Raw genomic sequence first — 27142 nt, 5'->3', positions numbered from 1 at the left:
ATGGTCGAATGAATTTTCAGACTTTTTTATATTGCTCATTTATATACAGCTGTTTTGGTGATTTTGAAATAAGGTTAGTGATACCATAACAAGGGCTTTTTAATGATAATTCTGCTAAATACACAACCATAATAAATTTTGCTGTCATCTGCTTAAGTTAAAATTGTAAGTGGGCCAGGTATGGTGGCTCACGCCTGTAATCCTAGCGTTCTGGGAGGCCAAGGCAAGTGAATTACTTTAGCCCAGGGAGCCTGGGAAACACAGCAATACTCTATCTCCATAAATTTTTTTTTTAATTAGCTGGGTGTGGTGGCACAAACCTGTAGTCCCAGCTATTCAGGAGGCTGAGGTGGAAGGATTGCTTTGAGTCTGGGAGGTTGAGGTTGCAGTGAGCCGAGATCGCGCCACTGCACTCCAGCCTGGGCGATAGCATGAGATCCCATCTCAAAAAAGAAAAAAGAATCATAAGTGAGCTTGAATATCCTTTGTCATTTTTATTTGAGAATCTAAAGCAAATAACTGAAACCCACAAATATTCCAAATGGAAATAGTGTAACCACAGGAAGCATGGGCCGCTTTGTGAGAATTGGATCATTCCAATAATAAAAAGAGAAAGAAACATAATGGGGATGAAAATGAATGTTTCCCACACACCTACCATGTGTCAGGCATGCTGCACATATTAATTCATTCACTCCTCCCAAAAATCCTAAGTATTAAGTGATACTATCACCCATTTTATAGAAGAGAAATCTGAGGTTCAGCAAGGCAAATGACTTGTGAAAAGCTGATACCTAGGTAGACAGTTCGAAGGCTGGGATTCAACCTGAGTCTTCTGCTTGTCCTAGCTCCTTTCCAATATTTACTGAGATTGATACATATTTTATACATATATTCAAATTATATACATTTTATCCTACTTTAAAAACCATAATTGTATCATTTTCAGCTGCAACACAACTTTATAATTATCCTTTTAAATGGTGTATAATATTTTAATATTTCTTTGATATGCTGGACCATACTTTCATTCACCATTACTCTGACTTGGACATTGAGGTTGCTTTGCTAGGGCTCAGAACCATGAACTAGATCAAATCTGGCTTAACACAATTTCTAGGGATGCTGTAATTATTTTTCTGAACCAAATGTGTGAATAACGCATCTGCGCCTCGTCAAGCTTTTTTGATTTCTGTCATTTGCCTTCAAATGGTATTTATTAACAAGATTAGACCTGTTTCGGTAATTGCAGGAGACTAAGTACATGAAATTAGGCACACATTTACATGCCTAATATTTCTACTCATTGCACCAAAACACCTTCTGCTCATTTTAAGGGTGGTTTCTTGCTCAGAACAAACCTATTTACATCGTAAGGCAGCATTTTCAGATTCACCAGGAAGGATGAGTTTTCCAATGTCACAGAACAGAGCTGGGAGACATTGGCATGCAGGTCTCATCTCTAGCCAGCAGATGTCTCTATTTCATTCACCCTTCATTGCAGGCTCCTCCTGAATGGGAAGACTTGGGAGCAAAATCTGTGAGTGGGAGGTTGTCCCATCCTTTTGTCACCTCCCACAAGCCTGCAATTGCCCCTCCTCCACCCCCTCCCCTAGCTTCCTGATTCGTGGCATAAAGGTAATTGAAACAGGAGTGCCATTTGAGTTTAAATACATTCTTTACTTTACCAAATCTGTTTGCAAAGTGGGAACGGTAACTGAAAGCAATCTTTACAGAGCCAAAGCTTTTTCTCTTTAAATAGCACCATACTCCGTACTAAAAGCTGTATTACTGAGTCATAACAATTAATTACGTTCGGAGGTGAGAAGACAGGATTTAACGCTCTAATGCGATTTGAATTTAGGCCGTTATCTCATTCCACTGCTATTTAAAACAAGATCACTTTTCCACGGAAGCATCTGCAACTAAGGATGGTTTCAGAGCTTAAGTCTGAAGACATCCCTGGCAACTGAATATTCCTGTTTTAGCTTCCTGGGGGGGTTGGGGGGTGGGGTTTATATGCATGTCTGGATTTTCTAGATTTTTGTAATGAATTGCATTTCTTTCTACTTTGGGATTTGATAAAAGAGAACTAGGGGCCGGGAAGGTCATAAGGAATTTTCTACGTGTGGAGGTGTGCAGGAGGAGTTACTGGAAAAGCAAACAGAGACCATATCACCAAGCATGTGAGGCACATGTCTGTGCAGGGCTGACACGCAAACACCTCATGAAAAGAGATTTATTAATAAGTTCAGAACAAGTAGCAGGAACTGGAGAAGGAGCTGAGAAGGTTCAGGTGGTTATCAGGCAGGAGTGGGAGGGTCCTGTGGATATCCAGGGAGACAGAGACAAGCTCTTCAGAGGCAGCTCTGTGGCTTTGCCAGAGGCTCCTAGAGGCACTGAGGGTCCTGGGCTTGCCAAGGCTGGTGGCACCAACATAGCAACCGCAGGGTCCAGAAGGATCTGCCTGGAATCCTGGATCTGAATCGCCATTGTGACTCCCCACAGTGTGACTCTGTGAACCCTGTGCTCCCCAAGCCTTGGGAGATAGGGGCTTCTGTCCCACGGAGAGCTGCTGCGAGGGTCGGATGAGCTGAGGGTTAGATTCTGGAGTGGTTCCATATCTGGAAATCACTGTAGTCATGCAGAACAAGGAAAATGGACAGATCCTCCTTCCAGACATGGAGTGTGGATTTTGACATTGCATGGGTAGCTCAGGGCCCAAGCTGTGCAGCTGTCTCAGTATGAAATGCCTCTCTTTCACACCCTTCTGCTCTCAGGACCCTGCCTTGTAGGATCCTAGGGCTCCCCACAAACAATGTGTTCTCTCTGCTGCTCTCTTTGGTCATTCTATGTCGTGAGTTCTTCCCACCATGTTCTCCTCTCCCACTCTTCATCAGCTCCAGAATCAGCTTAGTATCCCTGACTCGCCAAGTGCCTTTAACCCGCAGCCCTAGATGGATGCTCTCTCCACTGGGTTTCCATGGTCAGTTAGAGGCGCAGGGCCAGATCTCCTGCCCTGAAGTCATCTGACTGTGCACTCTCTAAGCCACTCACTGGCTGTGTGACCTGGACAAGTGACCTAAACCTTATAAGCCTCATTTGTTTGATCCACATGGTGAAAATATTAATAGTTATTTTGCCGAGTTGTCGAGAGAATGGGAAGGGCTGGCCTGTTTAGGACAGGAAGTCATCTCATGGTGGCCGGCACTAGCCGGGGAGCCTCCAGGCCTGTGAGCCCAGAGCGGCTTTCCCTTGGGTTCTCAGAGCCTCCTGCTGCACCTGGCAGATCTCAGGATGAGTTAGTGATGCGGGAGTCTGCATGGCCCTCCTCACCCCTGTATAGGTTAGGAGTCGAGTCCTCTCCCCATCATGAAGCATGGCCTCCTCATGGCCAATCCCTCTCATCTCTCAGGTCTTACTCCAGGCATTCCCCAGGGCCCTCGTCTAAGAAGCTCTCCTCTCCCCTTCTTCCCACATCTGCCCTGTTTTATCACCACCCGATATAGCACCGGCTTGTTGATGTGTTTGCTCAGTCACGACTCTCTCTCCAAAGCAGAAGGTAAGCTCCAGAGAGAAGGAACATTCTCTTGTCTTCTATTCTGCGTCGCTGCATCCTCAGAACCCAGCATAGGGGCTGGAGCCTAATAGATGCTCAGTTAACTGGAGTGGGAAGAATGAATGGAAGTGTCTCCCTAGCACAGCGCCAGGCACAGCACAGGCACTTCAGAGATGCCTGTTATATGGAAACCCGGGACCCCCGGGGCTACGGTTTCCTTATTTTAGGAATTTCCCCCACCCCCGCCACCCCCGACATCCCCGCTGCCCCCACCACCCCCGGCTCCAGGCCCTTCCCCCCTCAGCCAGTCTGTCCCTTTTCCCAGACCCCAACCCAATGGGGGCTTCCTGCAGGTAAGGGCCGGCTGTTCTAGCCTCCCCATTCACCCCTCACTAGGATTTAGAGTCTGCCGCGCTGCACTCCCGCCCCGCGCGGCCCCTGGGCGCCTGCCCCGGGCATGCTCAGAGCGCGCAGGTCCGGGCGGCGGCGGCGGGGGAGGAGGGAGCGGCCGCCCCCGCCGCCGCCGCGCGCTCGCCGGGCCCGGGCGGAGCTGCGCAGTCCTCTCGCAGCTGCGCCAGGACAGCCGGCGCGCGGCCGTGCCCACAAGTTGCCGGCAGCTGAGCGCCGCGCCTCCTCCTGCTCGCAGCCCCCTACGCCCACCCGGCGGCGGTGGCCAGCGCCAGGACGCACATCCCGCGGACACCGACCCCAGATGTAAAGCGGGACCCCAGCCCCTCGCCCCCCGGCGCGATCGACAGTCTCGCCAGCGTCTCCTCTGCCAAAACCCAGGGCTGGAAGATGTGGCAGCCGGCCACGGAGCGCCTGCAGGTAAGGGGCACCCGGGAGGCCGGGGGCCAGCCTGGAGGAGGAGGTGCCCGGGCAGAGGAACCTAGTTTTTGCTTCTGCCTACTTTAGGGGATTTGCCCAAAACCATCTTGTAAGACGCATCGATGGCAACATGATGCTGTCGGTTTAACCCAGCGCCAGGAACCCGGCAGGGGTATGGGGATGATGAAATTGATAAACGCACGGATTCAGGCGTTACAACTTTTGGCTTGGAGGTGCTTGTGTGCGTGTTGGTTGGTACATATAAGGTTGGACTTTCTGACTGGCAATTTAGATTGCATTCCACTGACACAATGCAGTGGTCTGGGGTTAGGATTTTTGAATCCAGATTTTTTTTTTTTTTTTTTTTTGTGGTCTCCAGGAAAGACAGAACAAGTGATATGTGAAAGCATCCATTTGCCAATATAATGTGGAAATATCAAGCTTGGTTTGGCTTGGTCATGGTATGCTACTTATTTTATTTTTCCCTATTCATTGGTTCTCTCCCTTTATCTTCCTTAAACCCAAGCTCCTTCAGATATTTAAGAATCAAAACTAAGTTCAGTCAGGAATATTTATGTCCTGGGTTATCCCATCAAAAGTTTTTTACTGCTGTCTCCTGAAATGCCAGACTGCCTTGAATTGGATTCTGGAAGCTGGGGATGTGCGGGAGGCGATTGAAGAGAAAGAGGGACCTTTCCCAGAAGAACTCCTTCAGTGACACGTTGGGCCTTGGGATTGCCCTGGTTGCAAGGTTTGAGGACTGCCTTTTGCTGGCAAATATTGTCAAGAGTCACGGCAGCTACTCTGCCAGATAAAATCCACTGAATCCTGCAGTTAAACTTTTGGCAAGCCAGGAGCCACATTGTTTCGTAGTAAACTTTGAAGACGTGTTTAACTGGTAAAATACAGCACCATTGGAGGCTGAGTGCGTCTGAAGACTTAGGACAGTGAGGCCAGGCCCTGGCTAGGTTGGAGGCTTCTCAATGAACATTTACAGCCCCAAGCTCAGTTTCTCAGATGCAGGGAGAGGCTAACCTTTGTCTAGGAGTCCTCGTACAGAGGAACAACCTGCAGAGGGCATTGCATTTAGCGGAAACTGCCCCCACCCCCCCCACAGCTCCTTTCCAAATCTCCCTGGGCCATGATTTGTGGGGAGTGTGTTCAATTTATCAGAGCCTGAGACACCAGACCAGTTCCCCAGGGTCTCGAGTAGAATAAACAAGAAAACCTGCATTTAGCCTTGCAGATGAGGAGGTGGATGACCAACCTCCTAACCCCCTCCTTGTCTTACTAAGAGAATATCAGCACTGGGCTCTGAATGACTGGCAGAAGGTGATGTAAATATATTTTGGCAGTGGCACCAGATACCAGTGGCGCATTTGAAGTTCTCCTTCGGTTAAAGGCGTAACTTCTATTCCAAAGGAGCAGAATGATTGAGGGGAGCTGGCAGGTTTCCTGTTCAAGTGCAGAGGGTAGCTTTTGGAAGTCCTTAGAGAGATGTGACCAAAGTTCCTTGAGGTGGCTTTTATGGCCTGATGATCTGTACCTCTGAAGAGTTTGTAGATTTTTGACTATTCAAGTTCTTCCTACCGGCCTGTTTCACTTAGGGAATCCTGTGCGCTCTGGAGCAGGTGACCCTTGGCAGGCGGGCGCTCTCGCTTGCCTTCCCATAGAGATTGCTCCTCACTAGAAATGTCTCCCCCTTATTTGCGAAATGTGCACGTGGGCATTTTGGCGTGAGCCTGGTTTATTGCAGTTGGTGTTTGCAATGCGTTTATTTTATTTCAAGGTGTCATGTTGAAAGAACCTGTTTTTAGGCTTTTGAAAGCTCATATAAACAGGGCTTATCACCAATAAGACCGAGTCACTGTTGGAAGGTCCTTACCAACAGGGGGCTCAACTTCATGCTGCCCAAATTTCAATGAGTCTCTTTTGAAAGTACATACATCTCAAGCCTTGAGATTAGAGAAGTGAGACAAATGCGGAAAAATTTTTTTATATCCGTGGCTTCTTCCCAAAGAGTTTTGCTTGACTCTTCTTGAAAACATATAATTTATATGTTTTTACTTTTGCCTCTGAAAGAGCTGTTGAGGATGAGATGGTGAGTGAGCTGCTTATCATATTTTATTTACATTCCTTGTGGGTATCTTTGTCACAATCTCTGTTTGCTGTCTGGGTTTTTTTCCTTTTCTTTTCCTTCCACCGTGATATAGAAACATGCCTGTCCGATTCCTCAGTGAGAGGCCACTTTGCCACTCCCAGGCTCTGTGGCCACAGAGATAGCAGTGGATATCATGCTGGATAGGAAACTTGAGAATGAGTCCTGCTCTTTAATGATGTCTGAGCTCCATGTGCCTTTCACAAATCTTTTTAAACCTTCTCATTCAACCTCATTAATTTTTTTCTCATTAATCTTTAATACAAACATTCTACTTTAGATGAGCCAGAGTGAAGAAAATTCGTCAAGGAAACATTCCCAGAACTTCCTAATAGGACTAAGGAGTCAATTTATTTTATCAATACCTAGAATCAAAAGAGGGGATGGAAGAAAATAACCAGACCCTTTCTTGATGATATAGTTCATATTCGATGAGGCTGGTTTGAGAAGTCTGTGTCCCAGGGGAGTGTGATAGATCTTTGTGTAGAACAGTCACCCTCTAAATAATGGACTTTTGAGTGTAGCAACTGGCTCCGTTGCTCAGGAAATGGCATCTTTGATCAGGTTTGATTATCATTATTGTTACCCACATTTCTGTGTCCCCACAAAATGATGCTGATATTTTCTGATTTGAGGTTTAGCTGTTTGACCCAAATCCAGCACAGGCAAAGGGACCTATTGCCCTGAGCAGGGCTGTGCTGGGTAATTTCTCATTCAGTCACACAAACCGAGGCAAGTTCATCTGCTCCCTTGAATGTTAAAACTTCTGTTGCATCCCACTCGAGCCCTCGCCGGGAGCTTCTGCCATTAAAAATATAATAGGATCAAAAGGGATGTGAAGATTTAATTTACCACCCTAACTTTTTACAGTGAATAAATATGAACTCTTCTCTTTTCACCTTCCCGTCTGCACAGCAGACTTTTTTTTTTTTCTTGGAGGTATTGAGGAGAGTTATACATTTTTAAAGAAGCAGATTTGAAACAGACTCCTTTCAGAAAAGTAAAGGAGACTTTTCTGAACAAATAAAAACCCTACTGGTTTTTATGAAATAGAGATGAGATTACCTCTGGCCTTGAAATTTTAAAATTTGTATGAGTTTCTGGATTGACTTGATGATTGTACTGGGTGGATCCCTCAGAAGTAACAAACCCATCCATGCAAGAGTGTGTCCCATCCATAGGAACAAGTATTTTCTCAGAGCAAATGTCTTCACTGAGCTACCAGATGCATTTTCTGGAGGCCTCGATAGGAGGAGAAAGATGAATCAAGACTGACTTAGAAACAAAGGAGGTCAACACATCCTTAAAGGTCTTTGGTGTAGTTATTACTAGGATAGAGTGGAATGTGATAGGCATATGAGTTCTAGCAGATTCTAATTGTGAAGTTTACATGTAACCATCTTCTCATGAGGCATTCTATAAAGGTTCCAATATAATCATCTAGCTGTCTTCACTGAGATTACCATTTCTCTATGGCAGATTCAGAAAAAACAGCTTTTTATTCACAAAGCTGGATTTGAGTTTTGCAGCCTGGGCATTTTTTTCTGTTCCATCCATTACTTCCTTTTTCATCCTCATTGTGGCCAATGTCTGTGTACTAGCACTTCCACAAGAGGGAGAAACACAGTGAAGAGTAGGGAGGACCCCAGATCCTGAAAAAGCTTTCTTTTGGTTTCTTCTGAAACTTTTGGTTGATGAAGTGGTCGAAGTTTCCAGCTAAATACTATCTGGGGATTTTAGGAGCCAAAGTCCTCCTCTGAGGATTATCTCACCCTTTCTCTGCCTTGTCCTATCTGGTAGATGTTGTCTTGACTTGGAGTGTGGATCGTTCTAGATTTTTCTTCTCTATGATGATGCCACTTTCACTTTTCCCCTGAGAAGTGAGACTGGAGAACCCTCTAAAACGTCAACTGGAGACCATTAGCCCTGGCCCATCAGGCAGGGTGAAAACCGGCAAATCTGATACTTTTCCAGGCTGACCAAATTGACAAAAGGAGCAAGGATTAAGAATGGGAAGATACTAGTAACCTGCTTTTGTGGTGCAGGCACTGTGTGTGGCACTGTGCCGAGGAGCTTTATTTTAACTATCTGGCTCATTTGCATCCTGTAACCACTTTTATCCCCATTTTAGAGAGAAACTGAAGGCCAGAGAGTCGAAGTGATTTGGCCAGCGTTGAGCAGCTAGAAATGAACTGAGCTGGAGTTTGAACCAGACAGTTTGGTTCCAATCCTTACTTCTTAAGCACTTCACCATAGTGCAGAAGGATAAGACAGGCACAGTGCAATGTACATGTTGGTGCTGTTGTTATTAATAAATACAGTTAGAGCAATGACTGTTTTGTGGGCTCAGAGAGGCTGCTGTCCTATTTCTTGCTGAAGCAGCGGGTTGACCAAAGGCTACTCTGTTTATGGTGGCTCAAATCTTTGGTGGCACATAAGCTGCTGTCTTCTACTGAAGTTAAAATTCACAAGTGCCATTGAAGAGCTTTTCAGCTGAAGCACATAGCATTTATCCAAACTAGAGACCTTGAAAGCCGGTGATTAGGGTGGATTGCGTACACATTCATTCCAAGTTTAGACAAAAAAAAATGGGGAGAAGGAGGGAGGAGGTTGGAGATTTTCAGAGCGGTTGCTTAGAAAAAAACAACAGCTATTATTACAGAGGCACAGGTTTCTCACTAAACCCATTCTAGATTTTGTTGTTGTTTTAATCAATTGTAGTTGAGTAAGCACAAAACATCGGGCCCTATTGTTCATAAAGAAAACTTGGAGTTGTCATTAATCCAGGGCCTTAGTCTCCCTCAGGAATAAAATGCTATCTTACATCATTGAGTCTTTCTCCAAGTTTGTCAGCAAATCTCTTTCAAGCGATTTGCAAAATCCTAGCCTGGGAACAAACTCTGTGCCCCTTGCTTAACCATGGCCTAATGGCTGTTTCGTGTTGACTGTACTGAGTGATCTTCGAGTGTTAGGCAACTTTTGCATTTTGTTTGATGTTCCAGATTAGGTGCCTCCCATACCAATACCCCTCCACACTGACCCCATTCTACCATGAAAATTAGCCTTGGAGGAGACTCTGGGAGAATCAGCCTTACAGCTTCAAGGGTACTGGAGATCAGGCTGCCTTCTACAAGGTATTTTATTCTGTGAATAGCAGCAGTTCAGGGACTTGTTAGTGGTCAGGAAATAAAACTAGTCCAGAACACTCAATGACTGCAGTGTGCTTCTTTCAGCCCTGTGGACACAAATTTAAACAGAGGCTTTATATAAGTAGAGCAAGAAGAAATAGTTGAGTCATTTGTCCAAAGACCTCCTTAAAGTCTAGTGGAATTAGTCTACTGTCATTTTGTGTTCACTTAAAAAAAAAGTTGTGATCCCTATTTAGCTGCTAATCAGTGATAAAGCATCAGTGTATTCACCAGGTCCAACCCTTGAGGCCAAAGACTGCAAAAGGAAGGTGTCAGGGAAAAGACAGAGACTTGTTTTGTGACTGGCATATTTCAATGCTTCCAGCATCTTGACATGCTCTTCCACTTAATGCTGATGCCACGTGGATCAATAATCTGGCTGAGGTCTTCTTTCCCATGCCTGATGGCCCAGGATTCCTCTGCCCTCTTATGTTTCAACCGAGTTCTTACTTTGATAAGGGAGGCTCCAGTAATGGCCTTCTTAGCCAGGTTGTTTCCTGAATAAGAAATCATTTGGGTAAAAAAAAATAACGAAAAAAAAGCATATCTGTCTCTTTATAAATAATTTTGACTCAATCGCTTACTAGCAATGTTTCAGTTTTGTAACTTCTCTGAGCTTTGCTTTCCCTATCTGTAAAATAGAGAGATGTGCTTTGCAGAGATTTTGGTATGTAGCGTATAGTAGGTGCTCAATAAACAGAAGCACTTCTTAATGTTGTTATGGTTGGTCACTGTAGGAATGGAGTTTTGAATTTAGATCTAAGCTCCTGTCTTCTCTTCTGTCCATCTTTCTTGTCCGTCTACTACGTCCCAAGTACTATGCTGGGTGTGGGTGAAGGGTGAGAAGAAGGGCATAGTTGTAAACTTAGAGGACTCACAGTCCTATTCCTTATTGTTCAAAGTTGGACTTAATATATATTTCCTAGTATGATTGTAACTTTCAGTGTTTCTGTTCATATGAAGAAGATCCCTAGCTAGCTCAGCTTTATAAACCAGAACCAGTATGTTAATGACCTGCTCACTGTCCACTTGTCTCTGTCTCCTCACTTGGGGAAGCTCCTTTTATTCTCAATGTATAGGAAAGTGTGATGCACAGAATGCAATTGTCTTTACAGTTGGGGGTGAAGATGATGGAGGTTCATATATGATAGTGGGTGTTAGGGTATGGGTGAGCTGGGCTGGGACTTGGGGGCCACATACCTTGTGGCCCTTGATCACTTGGGTCCCTGTTTTAGAGAGGCCTGGGCGTGACTATCCTGAAAATGGTCTGAGTTGACATACCTCTTATATCTCCTTTAGTTTCTGCCAGGCAGTGGTCTCCAGGTCAGGATGAAGTGTTAGTTCTCTCATGTTATAAATGTAGTAAGGGAAGTCGTGCTGAAGTTGACTATTGGGAAATTTCGTGTATACTATTGAGTTGAGAGTCCACTGCTCCAAAAGAAATTTTAGATAAGTGAAGCCATTCTAGAAGCCATCAAATGCATGTTTGCTCCCAACTAGCCACAGCTAGAAGGTTATATAGCGTGGCAAGTATTCTCAAACAGGGCACAGAGAAGGGGTGCTGTGGTCAGGGTCCCAGAAGCAACATTTCCTTCCACTCCAGCAGTGCTGCTAGCAGACTCTCATTTAATCGGGTTTTATTGGTGATTTTTACTTTTCCAGCCATGCTCATTTCCAAGTATGGAGAAAATCAAGAAATGTCAGCTACCATTCATTGCAGGCTTATTTAGTAGTAGTGTCAGTAATAATAACAATAGCAGCCAACTTTTTCTTAGCATTTACTGTGTTCCCAGCACTGACCTGTCCTCCCAACAGCCTGTGGCAGTAGAGCTGGGGTTCATAGCCAGCAGACTGGTTGTAGGGTCTGCACTCCTAAGCACTGTGCCTCTTGTGTCATGGAGCAGACATTTTGTTTTATATGAGAGGCATATTTAATCCTTGAGAAAATTCTAAGGGACAGAGATTTTGTTGTCTCATTTTTCTGGATGATGTAACAGTTCTCCAGAGACTACAGATAACTTTTGCTTGAGTTCATTAACTACACATCTTCCATCTCACCTTTTTCTCTGCAGATGAAGCCCCAGCTTGTTCAGGCAGCAGATGGTCATACCTTGGCCTGAGGGTGGGTGTTCTAGCCCAGCCATGATAATAATCTCATACTGGTCCAAGGATTGTCAGAGACCAGTTTTTAACCATTGGGATATGAGAGGATATCTACTAAAGATACTTTACCTTCATGAATAACAAATGAAGCTTCTCGGGGAAATAGCCTTTTCCTCCTTTTCTGTCTTCTTGCTGTCCTGAGCATAGATGTGATGTCTAGCATTGCAGCAGCCATATTGTGATTCTGCAGCAATAAATGACAAGCCTTAAAACCAGTCCACTAAGAAGGCTAGCATGATAAGATGGAAGGACTTGGATCAGTAAGCAGCACCTGAACCTACCTCCTAACAAAAGTTATATGAGAAAAATGTGACCCCCTTTCATTTGTTTATGCCCATATGTGAATTGGGACTTCTGTTACATGTATCTTTGACATTCCTAACCGACACAGCTACTAAGGGACCAAAATTCAGATTCAAACCCAAGCCTCCATATGTTATTCATTGTTGAAGGTTGAATTGTGTTCCCCTAAAAGATGTGTTGAAGTCTTAACCCCTGGTACCTGTGAATGTAGCTTTATTTGGAAATAAGGTTTGTGCAGATGTAAGCAAGTTAAGGTGAGGTCATATTGAATTAGGGTGAACCCTAGAGCCAATGACTAATGTCCTTATAAGGAGAGATTTGAAGACACAGAAGCGGCACAGAGAAGGCCATTGTGAAGATCGAGGCAGAAACCGGAGTTATGGCATCATAAGCCAAGGAATGCCAAGGATTGCTGGCAACCACCTGATGTTAGAAGAGTCGAGGACATGTTCTTCTCCAGAGCTTTTGGATGGTGTGTGGCCCTGCCAACCTTTACATTTTGGACTTCCAGCCTCCCAAATGGTGAGAGATTAAATTTCTGTTGTTTTAAGCTACCCAGTTTATGGTTATTTGTTACAACAGCCCTAGGTAGCTACTACACCAGTGAAACCATATAGCCTCTTGACTATGTTTGGTCACTCTACTTCTGTGATGTAGGTATCCCCAACTTTCACATACTGGGACACAATGCATGTGTCTATAAGGAATCCTTTTTTTAATACCGAGTGTGAGTTTATCTACTGTGGATTAAAAAAAAAATGAAAACAGCAAACAACTAAGCTATTGCTTCTTCTTTATTTCCTTCTGGTGGACAACATCCTCGGAAAAGGCGGCAAACCTTGAGTGTAACATGTGCTGTGTTGCTCAGGGAAGGTCCTCTGGAAAATATGGTACATGAGCTTCAGGCCTGAAGATGGTTCGCTTTGGAGATGAAACTTATGGGCTGGAATGTGAAACACAGTCACTTTGAGGTGGACCTCAGTGAAACTTTTCCAGACAGGCTGAGACCAAGGGAAGACTAGTATTAAGGATTTTATCCTCAAAACAAACTAGGTTGTCAGAGTCCCTGTAGGCTCTCTGGGTAGCAGCCTCTGTGATTTGCCTCTTCCTGACTAGGAAAACCTGTAAGCTGACAAAGAAATATATTTAAATTGACCTCCAGGTGAGCCTCATGGTATGTCAGGTTGATTATTTGTACCTGGTTTGGTGTTTTGTTTTGTTTTTTACTTGATAACTGTATAAATTATTTTAGTGAAGAGCCTGTTCTTATTCTGGAACTCACTTTGAAGACAAAAAAAAAAGTCAGCCATGTCATAATACTTATTTTCTTGGGCAAGCTTGTCTTTTTTTGATACAGCCAGGAAGGCACAAATGTTTCCAGTCCCTCTGAGATGAAGGCAGGGAGCCTGTCCAACTGCAGAACTGCTCTGTCAGTGTCTCTTTCTGAGAGTGAAGAGTCATTCTGGTCTTAAAATGCTGTTTTGCTTTTCATTCTCTTCTCTAGAAGGAATATCCCCTGTGTCCATGGGAGCAGGAGGGGAATGGACAGTTACCAGGGGAAAGGAGCTGCATAATTGTTAGATCCATCCTAATCCTTTCATGACAAACCTTTCCTCAGAGTTGCTTTATAGTTGTGGGTCTGAGAATAAATTCACAGATTCACCCACTGCATGCTTTGATGGTTTCATGTCAGGAATGGGCCTACTTTTCCTCAGGTGAGAGAGGAATCCTGCTGTACAAGCCACCTGTAATGTGGGCAGTGGCAACTGCTGTTTCCTTTCCAAGTCTTCTGAGGTTGTTTCCTAGTAAGTGAGCTGGAGGCTATGGGGCCTGGTCCTGGTGGTAGCTATTTTGCTTTTGGACATAAAATCTTGGTAGCTTAATGTATTTGTTCCTAGGGCTGCAATAGCAAAGTACCACAAACCGGGTGGTACTGGTATTGTGGGTTGTCCCACAGTTCTGGAGGCTGGAAGTCTGAAATCAGATGCTGGCAGGGTTAATTTGTCCTGAGGGCTTGTGAGGGAGACACAGCTCCTGGCTTTCTCTTAGCCGCTGGTAGTTTACTGGCAACCTTTGGCATTCCTTAGCTTGTGGCATCATCACTCCAGTATTCATGTGATATTCTTCTGTGTGTGTGTCTCTATGTCAAGATTTCCCCTGTTTATAAGAAAACCAGTCATATTGGGTTAGTGGTTGAGCCCACCTTACTGACCAAATAAAGTCACATGTCAAGGTACTACGGGTTAGGATTTCAACATGTACATTTTAGAGGGACACAATTTAATCTATAATAGTGTAGAATTTTCTTTTGGGTATCTACCAGTCACCAAGATATTTATCCCTACTTGACCAGCCACCAAAAAAAAAAAAAAAAAAAAATGGCAATCAGAATTTTCTCTACATCTGCTCCATGTCATGTCTACTACTTTCTTGATTGTTAAAAATTACAAAATAATGTCTGCTTAGGGTAGCAAATCAGTCAGTTTAGAAGTATGTAAAGAAGTTAGTAATTTTGTGCCTTTTCCAATTCCCAATTCTACCCATGAAGGAAACCCATGGTTTCCTTCTATCTAGTGGTTATTTTTCCACATACTTTCCCCAGGCTTTTGCAAATGTATACATATGTGTAAACACATGTTTGATTTTTCTCATGAATTTCAATTATATATATGTATATATATACACACACACACATATATATACATATATATATATGCAACTTTTTAAAAAATTCTACTTTACAGTGTTTTGTGGGTATCTTTTCTGGTCAATATATGTAGACCCAACTCATTCCTTTTAGTACCTGTGTAGAATTTTGTGGTGAAGCTGGACTATAATTTATTTACTCATTCCCCCATTCCCTCTTGAGGGAGTATTTAGGTTGTGTTCATGTTCTGTTTTTTTCCCCTATAAATAATACTGCTATAAATTTTTGTGTATATCCTGACCTACTGGTGCCTGTATTTCTTTAGGCTGAACTGCCAAAACTGATATGGCTGAGTCAGAGTATACATGTTTTAAATTTCAGCAGCTGTCAATGAGGGCTTTTATTGAGAGTTATGCTTTTTGATCAGAAATATATATTATTTTGACAAAGGTGCAGAGAAGATAGTTCACTAGTGTCTTAGTCTGCTTGGGGGCTGCTGTAACAAATTCCTTAGACTGAGTAGCTTAGAAACTACAGACATTAGTTTCTCATGGTTCTTAAAGCTGTAAGTCCAAGATAAAGATGCCAGCAGATTCAGTGTCTGGGGAAGGCCTGTTTCTGATTCATAGAAATGGTGCCTTCATGCTGTGTCCTCACATAAGGTAAGGGCTGGATGAGCTCTCTTAGGCCTATTTTGTAAGGGCACTAATCCCATTCATGAAGGCTCCACTCCCATGACCTCCCCAAAGGTTTCATCTCCTCATACCATTACCTTGGGCATTAGGATTCTAACATATGAGTCTAGACCATAGCAACTGAAGAAAGGATAATAGTGTTTTCAACAAATGATGCTGGAACAATTGGATATTCATATACAAAATGACAGTGAAAACATCAACAAACCCAGATACTTCAATCCATTCATCATGCCATTTACAAAAATTAACTCAAAATGGGTCATAAATCTAAATATAAAACCTAAAGTTATAAAACTTCTGGACAAAAACAGCAGAAAATCTTTGTGCCTTTGTGTGTATCTGTGTAAACATTACTGCAATCAAGATGATGAACATATTCATTACATCCCAGAGTTTCTCTGGGTTGGGCAGAGATTCCTTAGAACAATGACAAAAATGCAATCAACAAAGAAAAAATTGGACTTTATCAAAATTAAAAACTTCTGCCCTTTAAAAGATATGGATAAAAGAATGAAAAGGTAAGATTCAGGCTGGGAGAAAATACTTGCATCTCATGTATATATTAAAGGATTTAGATCTAGGATAAATAAACTGTCAAAACTGAATAATAAGAAAGAGAATCCAATTTTTAAAAACCAGGAAAAGATTTGAACTAAGAAGGTCTATACATGGCCTGAAAAGATGTTCAGTGTCATTAGTCATTAGGTAAATGTGAATTAAAATCATAATGAGGTATCACTACACAATTATTAGAACTACTGAAAAAAAAAAAAAAACTACGACCTTGCTAACTGTTGATGAGAATGTGGAAAAACAGGAACTTTCATACGCTACTGGTGGGAAGGTAAAATGATTTATTCAGATCAGTAGTTACCTGAGGATGGACTTGGAGGGAGGGGCCTGAAAGGGGATTGGGGTAAGTTTTGGGGTTGATGGATTTGTTCAACATCTTTTTTTTTTTTTTTTTTTTGAGACGGAGTCTCGCTTTGTCACCCAGGCTGGAGTGCAGTGGCGCGATCTCAGCTCACTGCAAACTCCGCCTCCTGGGTTCACGCCGTTCTCCTGCCTCAGCCTCCCGAGTAGCTGGGACTACAGGCGCCCGCCACTACGTAGGCCCGGCTAATTTTTTGTATTTTTAGTAGAGACGGGGTTTCACCGTGTTAGCCAGGATCAACATCTTGATTATGTGATGGATTCATGGGTTTATACATTCATTGAGAACAAATCAAATTGTGCAGCTTATTATATGTCAACTCTATCTATACAGAGCTGTTAAAAATGTGTATGTGAAATCCTCATTATTTGCCAGGCATAGTGCTAGATGTTGGGAGAACTAAACAATACACTGTTTCTGTTCTCACTCCTGAGAATTCCCTGTCATTTTCATTTCCTTTTTACTGGAAATAAAAATTCTAACCCAGAATATAAATAATGAACTCTATAATTTTTCTTGGCATTCTCTTCTTTTAAAACATTTCTTCATTTAGTTCTTGAAATGACATTTTTCACCCATCTCAGTTTGCCTAGGGATCTTAGTCAAACTAGTGGTTGAGCAAGAGAACAAATCCAGACCAAAGGGTGGAAAGTTCACGTTGCCTTGTTGATTCTTCCTCATTCTGGATGGCCCTGTTTCTCGTTCATGCTCCTAGTTCATGCATTTTTCTCCTGTTTCTAGCATGTTGGTGTTCCAGCTGACTCTCCCTTCTGGCTCAGTCCTCTGAGACCTTTTCCAGCCCTGTATCGCAGTGCCTGGCTCCAGCCTCCATGGCCAGTAGACTCAGGAGATATTGCTGTTGAAAGGGTAAATTTCTGGGATGTGGCCCCTGTGACTGGCTGGGCTGCCTTCTTGTTATTTTTCCTCCCGTGACAGAAAGCAAAGAGCAAATCCATCATGCAAAACCATTAGTGGGTCTTGATTCTAGTTTGTGGATTAAAGTAATGTGTGTAGCAGACGTAGGGTCTGGATTCCTTGTGAGACAATTGTTTTTCTCAGGAATATGGCAACTGAAAACCAGACAGGATGGAATAACTTCACTAGTGGCAACTGACCCTCAGTAAAAAGCTAATGAGAAACATTCACAAAATGACTTTAACCTAGTAGTTTAAAAACATTTTGCCCCTCAAGGAGGAAAATTTGAGACATTCAACTCAACCTCCTTTAAGGTCAAGGGTAAGGAATATAAGACTTTGTTCAATAAATATGTAAGGAAACGATGTGGCATATTGTCCAGTCTGGGGCTCTGTCGAGGTGATGAATGCATTGTAAATTAACTGGAACAGCAGGCATAAACCGAGAATCCCCTGTCAACCTGTACATGTGGTTATCCTGAGACAGCAAGTAAACTACTGTACTTCTGCTTCTAACTCTATTTTGAGGGTGAAGGAAAGAAATGAAATACATTGAAGTGAGGGACATCACGTGGACAAGAAAGCCAGGAAGAGGGGACAGGAGAGTCGGAGGGGCAAAGGATGTGCACACAAAGAAAGAGAGAGAAATGGTAGGCTAGAGGAAGTCACACGAGCAGTTAGCACTGTCCCTGGCACATGAATGCTCCACCATAATTATCTATAAGATATTGAATGCAGTTGTTGGATACTAATACATTATTACTTGGAGCCAAGACATCACATGCTCACCCTGCTCAGGCGTTGAATGCTTTGGTGGATTATCTGACTCAATTGGAAAAACAATGCCCTTTAGAGGAAGAGCTTGGACACTTTGAGGGATCATAAAAGCAGATCTAAAGCCACAGGGGTGAGCAGTTTGGGGGAAATGGGGATAATGAGAATATTTCTTTAGGTTACAAGTCAGACCACTTGTAACCCATTCAGACTGTTAAACAGTGGAAAGACCATGGGTTTTTAAATTAGGCACCCATAGATACAAATCTTGGCTGCTTCACTTATTAGGAGTTATTTCAGAGCCTCTGATATGTATTTTGTGTTTGTATTTTCTCAACTTAAAAATAAGGATAATATTATAACACTTAGCTCCTGGTTGCCGTGAATGTTAATTGAGATATGGAATACAAAGAGCGTAGCTTAGTATCCGGCACATCTTTGGGAGTCAGATAAATACTAATATCTTCCCCTATTTCAGATCCAAGGGTACCCTAGGAATAAAAGCATAGAGCTTTACAGCCATGTGAATAATAGAGGTTTGCTGTTTCCCAAAGCGTGTCCCATGAATTCAGTGTGTTGCTCATAAGTCTTGCCACAGAAGTTTCAGTCTTTAAATAATTTGGGGAAGCCTTAGATGAAACAAAGTCAGGCTGATTACTTAGTGCAAGACTTCTTGTAGCATTTAAGACGCCAGTGCCCTGGGAGTTTCCAAGTGAAGGAAGAAGACAGCTTTAGCTCCTTTGTAAAGAAGCATTCCATTGTCCAGGGTGCTTCAATACTTGAACTCCTTTAGGTTGACAAACTGTGGGCCTGAGGTTTGGCTCTAGCTTGCAGAAATATTTCCTTCGGCTCCTTCAATATATAAAATCTTTACAAATTCATTTCCAGGGTTCGAAAATTAGAGGAATTTATAAGAAAATCTGGACTTCTTAATTCTTTTGAAAAACGTCAGATCACGGAGGGCTTGAATTTTCAAATAGCGACCACTGAGCAGCTGCTGTTCCATCTGGATGGGATGTGGCCTCCAGCTGGTTCTGAGCTTTCCTTGGTGCATCTCACTGAGTCACCCAGCTTGCTGAGCCCTGTGGATACTTGAATTGGGGACACCAATCTAGTTCAGCTCCTTCATTTGGCCAATGTAAAAGCTGCCTCTCAAGTTCACCTTGTGTTGGAAACAGAACCAGGTCCTTGGTCTTCTGACTCTTAAAGACCAAGGTGGTAACTGATTTTACTTGTTTAGCACCATTCATTGCTCTCCAAGCACAGCTCTCGCAGCCCACCTTCAGGTGCATGGAGGCCAACTTCTGTCCCCTCTCTTTTGAGAGCTGTGCGATGGAGTTTTCATGATTGGAGTGGGGAGCCGTGGTCATTGCTTGTCTCTTGGGCAAACCAATGCATAGAAACTAGAAGTGTTGGGGTTTATCCTATTTTCTAATCTAGAGCATCTGGGAGGGGTTCCAGGCACAAGTGGGAGGCTTCTTCTACTTTTAACTAAATGCAGATCCCTGTTTCCTACATATCCCACGCCAGGCAACTAAAACTTCTCATTGTTATGATATTGGCTTATTTTGGGGAATTTTACTGCCAAACATTGGAAGAGATTACTTCCAAAAATGGAGGACATGTAGAGGGTGGAGAATAATTTTTTAATTTAATGGATTTCAACATATACCTCACAGATTATCAGCCGATGGAAGACCCATTCAAATGCCATTTCAGAAAACCCAAACTGAAAAACATCCATAATGGTGGTAATACCTCTCTATTTAGAGAATCTCCATTCCCACCAAAAAACACTGAAAAGCACTTTGCAGACATTTTACTGGTCATCTTGGGAGCAAACTTCCTGCTGCTTTCATTTACTTTGCCGGGTGTGGAACCCATCTGTTTAACGCTACCCATTTCCTGCAGTTACAGGATTCTGATGATTTTTAGCATAAATGTACTTGGAATCGACTCACACAGTGGCTTGGGCTATAAAACAATGAATTAGATCTCCCACCCTCAACCCATCCACTTGATTCATGAAAGCGCGGATGCTGTGTGCATTCCAGTCCCTGAGATGTCCATCATCCATCTGAGTTGGATGAGGCTATTATAGACTTGAGACAGTTGTCTATTGCTCTCCATTTGACCCCCTTCCCATAAAAAGTGAACTCTATTGATAACTATTTGAAAAAATATTGCACACTCTAATCACATTGAGATTTAGTGTGCATACTCTCTCTCATCGAATCTGTTTTTCCTGTAGCACCTTTTAAAACCAGAAATTCATCTGAAATAGTTTCTGCTGCAGAAGCTTATTATTTCTGCAGTAGCAGAAAATGAAAGGGATGGTGATGCCCACAGAATATAAAAGTCCTGGCCAAACTACAAACTCAGAAAATACAAATATACATTAGACTCCTATATAGTTCTGAAAAGGTTGGCTTTTGGTTAGTAAGGGAAAAAAATTCACATGCTTTTGAAGTACTTGTCAATAAAAGAGAAACATATCATTTAAACATTAAAACATACCATTTAAACATAAAACCCCTTGAACACCACTCATATAATGAAAGGAGGAATTTAGTTGTGCCTGAAAACCTAGACTAGAATTATAACCAAGGTCATAACTCAGCCTAAAACTTTTAGGTCTGAGCTTCCTAGCAGCCCAAGGAAAAAGAGAAACATGATTAGTTACTTAACCTTCATGGCCTAATAGAAGAATGTATATTGGCTCATCTGGAGCCCTGACGTTTTTCTAACTTGAAGGCCCTGGAATTTATCACGTGGTTCTTTATATGGGACATTGTAATGCAGACTTGGGTAATAGCATTAGTTGTAGTTTTTGCCAAAGTTGTCCCTAGAAGTTGAAAAAATAAACAGTTCAATAGGAATGCTAAGACTGTTTATGTAGAAGCAGAAGTGGACATCTGTGTTTTGTTTTTGTTTTTGTTTTTTTGTTCAGCTTCATTTCCCATCTTCTGGTAACAACACCCTGATTTTGCTTTGGGGAACTATTCTATCCCTCTTCAGTAGGGAGACTCCATTCAATTTTGGAGGTTTTTTTGTTGTTGTTCGTAATGAATGTGCCATTCTTTAGCCACGGGGACTATGTGTGACCCAAACTAGATTGATTAGACACTTTCTCCCGGGAGTTGGAATCCTCAGCAGGGTGACAAAAAGACAAAGTAGTCAGAGCTGATAATGCTGGCAACCATTTCCAAAGAGGGTCTGTCGTCCTGCTGCCCAGATCCTGGTAGTGGCTCTGTCCCTCTCCTTTCTGAGCTGGATCCTCTCCTTCTCCTTTCAATTCAGTGTTACTCCAATATTTTTTCTTTCTGCTTAAGTCAGCCAGAGTTGGTGTCTATTGCTTGCAACCATAGAACTGAATGATATACAGGTAACATTTCCCTTGAACCAATTGATGTTCAGTCTTCAAATTCTATTTCACAACAGGTGATATGTGGGGCAGAGCATATGTCTGGGGAAAAGTGAAGGAGCCATGCTTGAAAGCTCTGTAAAATACCAGAAACCCATGGATGCACAGTGTCCTCGTATATGGGTACCCTTCCGTGTAAAAACTGTGCATGCTTAACTGGGGGATGGAGAAAGGGTGCAATTTTTTTTTTTTTTTTGCTTGGAATTTCTTTTAAGCGCATACCCTTACTTTATTAAGTGACTTTGAATGAAGATAATCCTCATTTTACCGTAGTACTGGCCCACAGCTTCCAGGTTCTGGCCCATCTTTGGAGAAAGGTTTTTTGGTCCTTGTTGTTTATAAGGGTGTAGTCCTGCTATTGGCATCTCCTATAAATCTTAAGATTTTTATAACTTGGATGTCACTCTCACCTTCCTGCCAAATTGCTGCACTGAGAAAGCAAAGTGTCATTTTAAGTAATGATGCTTTTACTGCATCCAAAACAAATAAAGTAATTTTGGTACACATTATGAAACAAATCCCTCTTATCTCTGAGCCTAGAGTGGAAATAGTGTCAGGGATGCAAATAGCTGCTTTGGCCAAAATAGTCAAAGAAGACATGGCCTTAGTCTGTCTGAGCTTCATTTCTTAAGAAACATTTGTAGTCGTTGGTTAAAAATGTGAATGGCTCTGTAAGTTCACTCTAGGACAATGTGGATTCTTAAGCCCAGAAAGTTAAATACCTCCAACTTTGGCAGTCCTGACCTTCTGGGTAGAGAATATAGTTCCCCAGTTTTCAAGACCTGCTTTGCTACTTTGATTTAACACAAGGCAGAAATCTTCAAAACAAAGCCCTCTGGATCCAAGAAAGTTCATCTGGCATTAGTTAGCTTGGCACCCCCTACCCCCTTCCCCACCCACCTCCTTGTCTTTTCTCTAGGAACTTGATGCTTTGTAGGAAATGAATGGCTTTGCAAAAGTGCAAATTTGGGGAAGTGTTGTGCAACCAAAGAAATTCAAATTAGTATTCCCCTTGTGGGAATCTTCTTGGAGAAATTATATTTAAATATTCAGGTATAGAGTACAGCCAATATCTGTTTTAGGAAGTTGACTGAGTGATACAGCTCAGGGGTTTTCTGGAAGTAAGGCAGGCTAGGGAAAGAAGAATACAGAATTTAAAAAACCTACTAATTTATGTCTCCTCTCTACTCTGTTAATGGTAAATAGCTCAAGCTCAATGCTGATCTCTTTACTCCTTGGCCCAGAGAATTGGCATTTTTCTTCATAATGTAATTCAATGCCCTTGCTGAACAGGAGCTGGCCCATGAGATATGTATTTGCTCTGCACTGGAAAGGATGTGTGCTGGCACGTCCTAGGAGTAGGCAAGCAGTCGATGAAACTTAGAGGGAGTCTTTTGGAAATCAAAATTAATTTGCATTTACAGGGATCCCAACTTTGCAAGTAAGGTGGAATTGCTCTGTTATTTGTGACCACATCTGTGTTTTCTGCCCCCAACTTAAAAACACAAAAACAAAAACAACTTTCTTCCTTTCTTGCTTCTCTCTTCCTCCTTTCCCTATAATTAATGGGAGTGAAGTTCTTTCCATTCCTGATTTCTTTGAACTCTCTTGCTAACTGCTGAGCCTTTTAGACACTTTTTTATGGCTTTTCCAAGGGGCCATCACCACCTCTCCTTTCTTCCATCTTCTCTTTTCAGTGGCTGTAAGCTCTTGGTGGGCTGGAAGACACAAATGAATTGGACAAAAGCAAATTTGGCTGTTGCTTCAAAGCCATTGCTTTCTTTGTGTGTGTTTTTTTTTTCTTTCCTTTTTTAAGCTTTTCTTTTTTTTTTTTTAGCTTACGGTTAAGAGGGCATTATCTTTGCATTAGATGGCCATCAAAACTTATTTATTGGGTTATAGATGAAGAGAACGAATGGACTTATTTTGATCCAAGGACTGGAAGAAATGGACATATTGTTGATTTCTTGTAAAATGCACTGAATGTCTACCTCAGAACTTTAGCAGATGCCTGCTTCTGCTAATTTAAGGAACTGATGCTATTTGTCTTTTTAATTTTACATAGGAAATTTAATTTTGATTTGAAGCTTTTAATGCCTAATGGTAAATATGAAAATGTGTGATAGAGCAAATTATTTTTCATCTCTTGCATTTCTTCATGTATCTCACACTCAGGGGAATTTTTATGTAGCATAACGATTTCATAAGTGTTAACATTTAAGAAAATTTTCACATTATAAATATGAGCAGAAGCCTGCTTTAGAAATTGGAAACCAAGTTTGGCCAAAATGAAAGGCAAAGTCATGGCTATGTTAAAACTCACATCTTGGGGAGTTCTGGGTGGTATACTGACAGTGGAATAGACTCAGATACAGTGCTTTTAGTATTGATTAGTAATTCTTGACCAACGGATCTTGGAACTCAAGAGGGCCATGGAATTACTTCCAGGCCACTGTTAACCTTCTGTGCATTCTACATTTCCTATACACTGAAAAAAAAAATACAGTACCTTGCAAATATTTCAATTACTTTTCAAATCTTGTGTGCTTTATTAAAAGAAATACTTATTTGAAATCATTATTGATTCACAGTGGCTTTTGGACTTTAAGTACATTTTCAATCATTGAGCATCAAAGTACTATGTGTGGGTCGGCAACATTTTGGATGTAAAAAGGATGGTGATACTTGAAAGATTTGGGCACTCTTGAATTGGTTGATGGAGATTACTGTAGGGTAAAATGCACTGACTGTGATTTGGATTTGTCACCGTGCTTCTCCTCGTGTTAATTTCCCATAGTCTTTACTTTCAGCAAATGTTGACTGATCTTTTGTTTTTGAGTGAGGAGCCAAACTGAGTTTTAAGGTGGGTATAAAGAAGAGGTCCCTGTGCTCAAGAAGGTTTCAGTCAGTTAAATGCCAGGTAGATCCATGTTACTACAGGGGAAACCTCCATCCTAAGACGCTGTAAAGGGCAAAGATGAGGGTCTTCATCAGCATTGGGTTTTTATTAGGTAAACAAAAGCTTCCCCTCGAGTCCTACCCAGAAGGATACTAACACCTCAGGGATGAGAACTGTGACATGTGCCCAAATATTTGCTTGGGAAAGAAAATATTTTAACTGGGCACTTTTTTGCCCCCAACCAAACCAGAGTTCTGTCAATAAGGAAAACGAGAAAATTGGCAGCATCATACCAGCCACCTCTACCACAGGTGCTGAGTTTAAAATAATGGCAGATGTGGAAGATGTGATATCCCCAGATGCTGTGAACTTTTTTATTTGCCGTAGCACCTTTGTGCTTTTTTCCTGTGGTTTGGTGCAATAATGCTGAAAGCAACACAGTCGTCTGATTTGAACAGTCAGTTGATACTGGGTCTGATATGGTATCAGATGGTTTTCTAGCCCATCTTTAAATAAAAGCATTTTGTCCAATGGCATGTGTTGAAAACTGCCAAGAGTCCTAAGAAAGAAAGACTCTTTTTTGTGATTAAAAAGATTGCATCTGAGTACTCAGAAGTTGGGAATTTTTATGTTTGTTTGGACAGATGCTGTTTGGATAATTTTCTATTTGGGAAAATATCATTTGGTTTATACCTTCTTTTCCTTTTATTTCATTTTTCTGCAGTCTTTTTCACATTGGATGTGAGCAGATTGTAGGGAACAAAGCCAAATGAACTCAAATATCAGTGATTAGGTGAAACAATTTCCCTCCACTTTCTGTAGTTAGTGTTTATAAAAAAGTGCCTTTATCGGATGCTAAGGAGTTGCTTTGATGCTTTGGTTCAAGCTCGTAAAGCATCTTCTTCATCTCTCTCTACATCCTTCCATATATTCCAGACCATCTTCCACAGTTGTGTGTTTTGATGTTTGATGCTTTTGCTAATGTTGTTTTGTAACTTTGAAATATCCTTTTCTGTCGGCCGCCTGCTCTGCCCGGGGGATCATACTCCTGTCAGCCGCCTGCCCTGCCCAGGGGATCATACTCCTCTCATAGCAGTTGAAGTTGCCCCTCTTCTGCCAAAGTCCTTCCTGGTATCCAGTTGCAATGAGTCGTCCCTTTCTTCTGGGTGTCCACAGTTTGTTCTTCTGTTTCAGTTATACCATTCAGCTCATTCTTGTTTTTCTTTTTATTGGAATTATGTGTGGACTTCTATCTTCCAAAAGCCTAGAAGCTGAGGGCTGGGTCTTTGTTCATCTTTGTGTGCCCCATTGCACATGGAATAATACTTGGAATACAAGGCCGGCAACACCATACAAGCTCAGTGAATATATTTATGTCATGCTTCAATAAACTAATGATATTTTATAATTTATTTTTTGCCATCTCTCTTAATTTCTGTGGATGGAAAGGTAAGAGATAGAGTGGCATAATGAGCATGCTAAGAGAAGAATTTTACTTTTGTGTTGAGAGAGGTATTTTTCTTACATTTATCTTTAGAGCCACATGTTAATGGGGGAAAATGCACAATTCTATGTGTTTATATTAAACTCTTTGAAATGTGTTCTGGATTTTCTTGACATTTAAATGAAAATATTACACATTGCAGATAGCTTGTACCCAAGTTATTTTTACTTACTATTAGGGACATTCCCTTTGTTATATTTAATTTCAGGAATGCGAGAGATGGCAATAGTTGGAGCTATTCATAAATGGCAATTAATTAAAAATATAAAACATAGAATCTGTCTTGTTCAGAGTTGCATCTGTTTTCTGGTGGGCTTTCAGATGGGGGAGAAAGTTTTAGGTTGCTTTTCCTTGTGTAAAACAAAGTGAGCTCCATTTGAGCATCATCAAGAAAGCCAGAGGTCTCTAAGATTCCTAAACACATTATCTGTTGTTCTAGAAAGCAAGGAAGTGCTCAGAAAAAAAAAAAGTTATTTCAACATGACACGGAAGGCCCCTTGGCTTTCATTGGACAAATTTAGTACACCTCAAAATAAATAACAGCTTTTGTGGATTTTAGCCCTTTAAAAAAAATAAGTCTATGAGTTCATACTAATATAAACTGGTTTAAACAAAGGAATAAGCAAACAAATAAATAGATAAGAAAGGTAAGCTCTTCCTTACAATAAAATGTTACCTAGTAAATAAAGCAGGGATGATGGAGTTAGAAAATCACCATTTTCAATCATCATAATAATACTTAATCCAGGCAAGAATGATTAGTGATTATAAAACTAGTGTGTGAATGTTTTATGTGGGACAGGTTATTTATAGAATCTCAAAGTATCTCACCAGACACTATCAGTTGACTACAGGAAAATGCTAACTTTCCACTGGAAAAGTCCAATGGAAGAAATTAACTTAGACAAAGAATCAAAGTTAGCATCACCCATAATGAGGCAAACCATGATCATCTGCCTCCTGATACAACACACTGAGAAGGCTCACTTGCATCATATTCCTGTTCCAGGAGCATGTATTCTCTAAAACAATTGTCTCAGGCTCTTCAAAAATATCAGTACCATGAAAGAGAAAAAAAGGCTAAGAAACTGGTCCAGATTGAGTAGACATGACAACCCAGTGCAGTGCATGATCTTGAATTTGATCCTG

The 27142-nt window shown here is 41.8% G+C and overlaps 1 protein-coding gene across 2 annotated transcripts in view; it reads left to right on the top strand.

Moving 5' to 3' along the window:
- The first annotated feature begins 4047 nt into the window (after nucleotides 1-4047).
- PID1 (phosphotyrosine interaction domain containing 1) overlaps nucleotides 4048-27142 on the top strand; it is a 795439-nt gene continuing 772344 nt past the window's right edge. Inside the window, exon 1 of one of the 2 annotated variants that reach the window (XM_034955313.3) lies at nucleotides 4048-4387. In XM_034955313.3, the coding sequence (XP_034811204.1) occupies nucleotides 4358-4387 (30 nt within the window). In that variant the 5' untranslated portion in view covers nucleotides 4048-4357. The remainder of the gene's footprint in view (nucleotides 4388-27142) is intronic. The other variant, XM_034955315.4, reaches the window with a different exon arrangement.

The sequence above is a fragment of the Pan paniscus genome, chromosome 13 (assembly GCF_029289425.2).
Source record: "Pan paniscus chromosome 13, NHGRI_mPanPan1-v2.0_pri, whole genome shotgun sequence".
Lineage (NCBI taxonomy): Eukaryota > Metazoa > Chordata > Mammalia > Primates > Hominidae > Pan > Pan paniscus.
The sequence above is the reverse complement of the archived record's forward strand: the minus strand, read 5'-3'. Positions and strand labels throughout refer to the sequence as shown.